Raw genomic sequence first — 8,272 nt, forward strand, 5'->3', positions numbered from 1 at the left:
ACTCCATCTCTGCCTTTCACTTACCAAAAGGCACTTCCTAACCTCCAGAGGTGGCGTGCAAAGTGTGCGTATACCTTGAGAGCTCCGGGAAAGAAACAAAAATACATAAATGCAGGACCTACAGGCAGATGAAGGCGGCCCACAGCTTTTGTTAACCCCCTCACCCTCGAACAACGGCCCCGATTCCGGCAGGCTACCCTTGCACCGCCACCTTCGGCTCGCGGGCCTGACACGACGCCGCGGGACAAGCCCTTCCGGGCCGCGGTCCGGAGCGTCAGCCAGCAACCCCGCTGCGCATGCGCGCTGGGCGGCGACGAGCGGAAGGAACGCCGCGGACGCCATTTCCTCGCCCTTTTCGGGGAAGGACCGCGCCCCCTGCTGCCGCCGCCGCCGCCGCGGGGGTGTCTCCTCCCCGCAACTCGGCGTGATGGGGTCCCGCCCACCGCCGCTGGCGCAGCGTTACGAGGGCGGCTGGGCTCCTCCTCCTTCTCTCTCCGCCGCCGGAATGCCGAAGCTTAGCAAGGAGGCCAAGCAGCGGCTACAGCAGCTCTTCAAGGGCGGGCAGTTCGCCATCCGCTGGGGCTTTATCCCCGTCGTGCTCTACCTAGGTCAGTGGCAGACGGGGGACCGGCCGGTCGGGGCGGGGGTGGCCCTCGGCGGCCGTTGGGGAGGCTGAGGACGGGGGCACGTGCCGCCCTCCATCCCGCCCGGGCCGTTACTGCCCGCCAGGCAGCGCGCGCCCCGCGCCGGAGGCGGTGTGGGGGAGCTGAAGGAAGGGCACGTGCGTGGGGGAGAGGGGCCCTGCCGCGACCCGTGCTCTGCGGCCCTCACCGCGCATGCGCGGCTGGGGAAGGGCGGGGGAGCGCTGAGGGGCCGGCGGTGGTCTGGGCCCCCTTGGGCCCGGTGTGGCGGCCTGTGCGACCCTCGGGGTAGGGGCGGGGGCTTGCCCTTGGCAGAACTGAGCATCGTTTTATTGTTGTTTTGTTTTGTTGTTGGTTTTCTTTTTCTTTAAAAAGTTTTTTCTGCCCTTTTCTCTTCCTGGAGCCTGTTCCCGCGCTGGGAGCGCGCGTTGAGCCTGCGTGCTCAGTGAGGGGAGGGCCGCGGCCGCCGGCGGGCTGGGCCCCTTTGAGGAGCGGCCTGAGCATGCACCGGAGCAGCTTAACAGCAAACGAAGCTGCGATTTACTCATGCATCAGTGACTGACTGGTTTAGTGGGCTCGCCTGTGTGTTTCTTGCAGCAGGGAGTCAGTGCGTGAAGAGAAAGTTGTCTGCGGGCGGGAGCTCTGCTTTGTGGTGTCGAGCGGGTTGGCAGCCTCTGGGTGAGGTTGAATTTCCAGCTAGGTACAGGTTACAGTCTCTCTCCAAATGGCGTGGCTCCTGTTTCCGAACTGCTGTGGAGCATTCAGGGGATGCCTTGATGTCATGCCTGACACCCAGGATGTATTTCACTTGCTCCTGTCATGGGGCTGGCAGGGCATCACTACCACATGGTAGTTCTCCCACCGAGTTTGGGCTGTATGCCATTGGCTGTCCTTGTTAAAGAGCCTGACCTACTTAAGCTATGCACGTGTGCAGTAGGCCTGACACTTCTGTTTGCTTCTTTTATGACAAGGGATCCCAGGGAGGCTGATCCCCACGGTTCAGCTGGCTTAACTTCCTGCCCCAACTTTGTTGGGCCTTTTGGGAAAAGCATCTAAAACAAGCAGGCATCTCTGCCTTGAATGCAAACATGAAAGAAGGTTGGGAGCTTGATATGTTGACAGCCAAAGCTGTTTTAATTAATTGAGGGAGATGCAGTGTCCAATTTGAAGGGCATTGATTGTTCACATAATAGATAACAATCAGGAAAAAGATGGTCTCAACAGTTACATACATGCTTTAACAATACAAGTAAAAGGGGTCACTTCAAACACTACGGAAAAAACTTGTTGGCCGTGTTAGGTTTAAAGTTTAATTACATTTCCATTTTTAGTTTATCAGTTATTTTAAATTGATAATTTTTGGGTGGGAATTTCAGCCTCATTTTGCTAATTCAGCCTAATTTTTTACCTAATTTTGCTCTTGCTGAAGTTTTGTTTTCATTTTACTTTTATGACAGTATCTATGAATATGGGAAAGATGCTTTTTGTTCTGAGGGACACCAGAGGAAATTATATAAGTTACTTCAAGTCATATAGAGCCATCTTACTGTGTTTACAGTTATGCTGATACCAGGATGCCTCGTATATTTCTGTTACCTAGCACTAAGTTGTAGTAGTTTAACTTCATACCCCAGAAGACAAGTGTGCTGTTCCACATCTGCAGTGCCTTCTTATAGATTTGTCTGCTGTAATGAAAGGAGTTAAAGGGTAAGCAGATGGAAGGGGGATGTACAGGTGCCACCTTTGCTTGCCATAGACATTTGGAGGTGGCATGCACTCAAAGACTGTAGAATTGGAAAAGAACCTCTTGTACTAGGATTGCATTTGAGTCTGGAGGGAAGGTGTGATGCAGTGGAAGGGCAAGAGGCCATGCAGTCCTTGGTGTCACTGATTCAAGGTCAGTTTTTGTATTGACCCCTGTGTGTATGACATACACACTAAACTAAACACAGACAAGGAAACTTTCAGAAATTTTGAGCTTTTAACTTTCTCTGAAAGGCTTTCTAGGTCAGGATGAGATGCCCAAGGGATGTATGAGGGAGCCTGCTTTGTGAATGTGCAGTTACAGGTCATTGGTCAGCTTGCTTTGGTTGTATTTTTTTAAATTTGCATTGAAGTGTCTGCCCCTGTTTTAAAGTAGGTAAATTAGACCGGTGCAGTTCTGTTAAACATGGCTTGCTTATTTAAAAGTACTGGGGGGGGGAAGAAGCCAGAAACATTCACACACACAGTATGTGACTCCTAATAAAACTTAATTTATTTTAAAGTGATTTTGCTGGACAGCGTGGCAACCAAGGAAAGTGGGTCAGGATGTTTAATAGTCTCAAATCACGCAAGGTTATCTTCAAAAAGCTAACCAAGTGCCCATGAAGTTAATGGAAGTTTTTCCATTAACCTTCATGGCCTATGTTTCAGGCAAGCTGACGTTAACTACTTATTTTCTGTAAACAAGGGAAATAATATATTTTTCATACAACTATCGATTTCTAGGTAGGCAAGTGTAGGAGAGAGGGTGTTGAACAGTGCATGATTTGCATCATTCCACTTCAAGACTTTCAATTTACAGTCCAGCAGGCAAAGATATTTTATACACTGACCCTTCACTTGCTTCTCTAGCATACATTTGCTTTAGTGAATTAGTATTTTAGTCATTAGCTGGGGATGAACTTTTTGTAATTAACCTTCTTTTCATTTTCCTCAGTATTAGTAGATTGACAAACATCTTGTTTCTTTGCAAGCTTTAGTACTAGGTAGCTTTTCAAAAAGTGCCAGTAAAAATAGAAGATTTTAGGTTTAATTGATTTAACATTTAGAATTCTGTCATCTTAAATTGACTGATGGACTGTTATTGAATTATTACTTTTAAGTTCTGCATTGGATCTCATTGCAGAACATTGCCTGTGAGGACTCAAGGTGCTCGCTTGTCCCAGTTATAGATGTCACTGTTGGTACCGCCTTATTAGGTTGCTTTCTGAACAACATTTAAAATCTGCATGTTTGTGTGTGTATAGGTATGTATGTCTTGATCTTCAAGGTAGATAATTTCCTCCATCTCATATAGCTATATTCAGTTGTCCCTGAATTTTACATCGTATAAAGAGGCAGGTAAGAATTGAAAAAAACAAGAACAAAAAACTGTACACTTGTGTTTATTTTCTCTGCTTTCTAACCCTGATAAGAATGTGCAATTTTTATTCAGGTTAGTACACAACTTAATGAATCGCAGTTCTCTGCTCAGTAGGTTTTCTTTTTTATTGCAGTTTAATGGGCTGGAATAATTTGATAGTGATTTAACTATGTAGGAGTCTGCACATACATTTTTTTTTTTTATATACATATATGTATGTAATGTATGTTTCACTTCAGGTTTTAAGAGAGGTGCAGATCCTGGAATGCCTGAGCCAACTATCTGGAGGTATGTATCAGTTCCAAATGTACATGCAAATCCAATGCAGAGAGTTACCATTTTGGGTGTTATGTGTGGACAGCAACAGTTCTGCAGGTTTCTTTCATCTGTTGTTTTTAATTGTTTAGGGTGAAAGCATAGCTGGTCATGGTTCTTGTTTCTTTAGAAATCCAAACGAGACAGCGAAACACAAGTTCTTGGGAGGGCCTTTCCCTTAATCTTGCACGGCTTTTAATATATGGGACTTCCTGTGCCTTTTGAGTGGAAACTGCCCTTCTAACCTGTCGTTGAGCTAGTTTCTGCGCTGAGGAGTAAGTTCTCCATTTTCTAGCACAAATTTAAAACAAAACCCTTTGCAAATATGGTAGTAACACTGCATAAAAGCTGCATGGAATTAAAGGGCTATATCCTTCAATGTTAGTCATTTTCATGAAGGAAAGTGCATTTCCTCATGTTGTCTCTTTCTTGTGGGACTGCTTTAGTGCTGCAATGTCATGGCATTAGTAATACTTGAATTCTTGCGGTATTTGAGTCTTATTGCAGGGCTTCCATGGGTCAAACTAATTAAATTAAAGTTTTGAAGGCAGTATGACTCTTACTTTTCTTGAAATAACTTTGATTACTGGGTAGAACCAGGTATTCCTAAGACAAATAATTGATGGACATAACTATGTGAATACTGTGTACAAATTTTCAACGTATAGAAATCCCATTTTTAGGATTCAGCGGTTCAAAGGAGCTACTTTTAACAGCAGAAAATATGGAAAAAAGTGTCAAGATCGTATTACAATTTCAGTAAAATCTTCTTTTGTCTTAAGAACTAACTTGCTGGAGTTGTTTGTGTGCTGACAGTGTTTCTACATTTAGCTTCACTAGCTGTTTGAGACTTCTTTTCTTGGTCCATTGAGCATGTCTCTGCACAACATAAAGTATGTATCCATACCAGAGTGTATGTACACAGATGCCAGAAGCATGTGTTTGGTCTAACCAAAGGTTATAGATGCTCATTTTTCTGAGCACATGTTCATGCTCTGTAGGCTTAAAATTTATTTTAGAAGTGGCATTATTTCAATATTTTGGAGGCTAGCATTTATTCTGTACACTTACAGGGCTGTTTCTCCAGACCTGTGTTTTACAAATACCCAATTAAAAACAAGTACATGCTGCAAATCTGACTTTCGTTTCCTCCCCCCTCCCCTTTCAGTCTACTTTGGGGATGAAGGATGCGGCGGTCCTGTTCTGGAACCAGCCAATGGGCAGAGAAAGTGTCTGAAGATACGTACATTCCAGAAGATGAGACAGACACTTAACACCAGCTGGCTCAATCAGCTTGCTAATGACCTAGGTTGTACATACAACAAAATGGAGTTTATATGGACCTAACTTATTTGCATTACAATGTAATTAAATAAATACAATTTGAATGGATATACATTGGTTTTAAGTCTTTAAATAAGTATAATGTAGTAATTTCTTTATTACAGAAAGGGTAACTTGTTGTGTCGTTTTGTTGTTTTTTTCAAAATATGGTGACATTCAACCTCCATATTTTTCCCTGTTGTGATGGTCTTTTGGGTAAAGATTCCTCTCTATCTTCACAGCAACCACAAAACTGAGTTAATGTGTTAAATGCTTCAGTATTCTTCAAAGATTTCTTGCCTGAATGTTGGTAAGCCTCTGCAGCTGGTCATCTGGTATGAAGATCCATGGTAAAATGTTACTGTGTTTAAGGGCAGAAGTGATTGGAAAGAAAATGAGATATGAGCCAAGAAGAAAAAATGAAACTGAAAGACAGGAATTGGTAAGGAAAAAAAAAAGTGGGAAACATTTATGAAACAGCAGAATAGCTAATCATAATAAACTGCTGACAGGGGAATAGAGCAAGGACTGAACACATAACACGTTTCTTGTGACCCTCTTGATCACTTGTGACCCTCTTGATACTGCAGCTTTTCTAGTGCCTTTTTTCTAATGGTAGCTTGAGATTAGTGTAACCGCTTATATGTCTTGAATTATAAAAGGAGTTCAAATTCTGATCCTTTTTTCTTGGTTTATCCTAATTATAATAGTAATGAAATAATCTGTTGATACTTGATAGTGGCTTTAATCATGATCAAGAGCATTTTTCTTCTCTTGAATCTAGTGGAATAACCTGAGCTATTCAATACTAAGAGATACAGTATTCAGTGTAAAGTAACTTGGATTTCTCAAAATCAGATTTTGCATTTGTATTGGGTTTGTATGGCAAAGTTTTTGTAGGGGGGGGCTGCAGTGGTGGCTTCTGTGAGAAGTTGCTGGAAGCTTCGCCAATGTCTGACAGAGCCAATGCCAGCTGGCTCCAAGACGGACCTGCTGCTGGCCAAGGCCGCGACAATCTGCAACGGTGGTAGCGCTTCTGGGAGAACAGGTTTAAGAAGGGGGAAAACTGTGGTGAGACAGCAGCCCAAGAAGAGAGGAGTGAGAATACATGAGAGAAATGGCTCTGCAGACGCCAAGGAAGAAGGAGGGGCAGGAGGTGCTCCAGGCGCCGGAGCAGAGATTCCCCTGCAGCCCCTGGGGAAGACCATGGTGAGGCCGGCTGTGCCCCTGCAGCCCATGGAGCTCCATGCTGGAGCAGATCTCCACCTGCAGCCCAGGGAGGAGCCCACGCCAGAGGAGGGGGATGCCCAAAGGAGGCTGTGACCTTGTGGGAAGCCTGCACCGGAGCAGGCTCCTGGCAGGACCTGTGGAGAGAGGAGCCCAGGCTGGAGCAGGTTTGCTGGCAGGACTTGTGACCCCGTAGGGGACCCAGGCTGGAGCAGTCTGTTCCTGAAGGATGGCACCCTGTGGAAGGGACCCAGGCTGGAGCGGTTTGTGAAGAACTGCAGCCTATGGGAAGGACTCAATTTGGAGAAGTTAATGGAGGACTGTCTCCTGGGGGAGGGACCCCACGCTGGAGCAGGTGAAGAGTGTGAGGAATCCTCCCCCTGAGGAGGAAGGAGCGGCAGAAACAATGTGCGATGAACTGACCACAGTTTCTCATCCCCCTGTGCTGCTGAGGGGGAGGAGGGAGAGAAATCAGGAGAGAAGTTGGGCCTGGGAAGAAGGGAGGGGTGGGGACAAGGTTTGGGTTTTGTTTCTCATTATCCTACTCTGATTTGGTTGGTAATAAATTAAAATAATTTCCCCAAGTTGAGTCTCATGTGCCTGTGATGGTGATTGCTGAGTGATCTCCCTGTCCTTATCTCAACCCACGAGCCTTTTGTTATATTTTCTCTCCCCTGTCCAGCTGGGGGATGGAGTGACAGAGCGGCTTTGGTGGGCACTTGGCCTCTAGCCAGGGTCAGCCCAGCCCAGCATTTCACAAGGGTATGCAATACCCAAAATACAGCATTAGGTGGATGGACCCAAACACCTGCAAAAGTCTATTTCATGTGCTCTGTTGTGTGCCGGACATTTGGGGATGTGGTTTGTGGGTCTTAACCGCCACATTGTTGCTCTGGCTGCTTTCCAAGAATAATAGTGTTTGGCAAGAGGTAGAGAAATAGGGAAATGTTCTTGTTTCTTTCGTTAAAAGTTTTACATAAGCGTGGATGTTTCAAGCACTGGACAGATTCTGTGACCTCACTATCCTGAAAATTTCCCTTAAAAATTGTTGTAGCTCAGGGTTTTTTCCAAAGTCTTGAAGTCATTGGCTAAGTATTGCTTATGCAATTCTTAAAATTTCACTTAAAGCACATTGGATAGAAAATTTTTGCTATTGTGGAAAGAAATCACTGTTCTCTTAAAAAAAAAAAAAATTTATGGTTCAGGAAAGTCATTAGCATAGAAGCTTTGTGTTTTCAAATTGAGGGGAAAAAAGCGTGTTTCATAGAATGCTCAAGTCAAATTAAATTGAGTGCCAGTATGTAGTATTAACACTTTGCATTTGTACAACTAGTGTTTCATTCAATACAACTTGCTCTCTGTAACTTAAAAGGTGAGTGCAGGTCCTTAAATAAACAATCCTTTTTGTCCCTGAAAGAACCAGAATAAGCATTAATCATAAGTCTTGGTAATTAATTGTAAGGTACCTAAAAACAGAATAAGAGACTTCCCCCCCCCCCCCCCAAGTTTAAAAAATAAGGAATCTTTGGTAGCAATGTATTGAAATTATTTTGCAAGTGTTGTCATTTTCACAAAATTCAGATGGGCTTTATAAGAGCAGATCAGTGTTCTGTGAAGTTACACATTAAACAGATTCGTA

The 8,272-nt window shown here is 44.7% G+C and overlaps 1 protein-coding gene across 2 annotated transcripts; it reads left to right on the forward strand.

The window, feature by feature from the left end:
• Positions 1-505: 505 nt before the first annotated feature.
• TOMM7 (translocase of outer mitochondrial membrane 7) lies at positions 506-5,475 on the forward strand (the record flags this gene model as incomplete). Of its 2 annotated transcripts, XM_082014709.1 has the most annotated exons (3): positions 506-608; positions 4,008-4,056; positions 5,252-5,475. In XM_082014709.1, the coding sequence occupies 3 exons, from the start codon at positions 506-508 to the stop codon at positions 5,265-5,267; spliced, it is 168 nt and encodes a 55-aa protein (XP_081870835.1). In that variant the 3' UTR covers positions 5,268-5,475. The 2 variants fall into 2 exon arrangements, with proteins under 2 accessions (XP_081870835.1, XP_081870834.1); XM_082014708.1 differs by lacking the exon at positions 5,252-5,475 and having other exon boundaries at positions 4,008-4,368.
• Positions 5,476-8,272: the final 2,797 nt, after the last annotated feature.

The sequence above is a fragment of the Phaethon aethereus genome (genome assembly GCF_964289735.1).
Source record: "Phaethon aethereus genome assembly, chromosome: 2".
Taxonomy (NCBI): Eukaryota; Metazoa; Chordata; class Aves; order Phaethontiformes; family Phaethontidae; genus Phaethon; species Phaethon aethereus.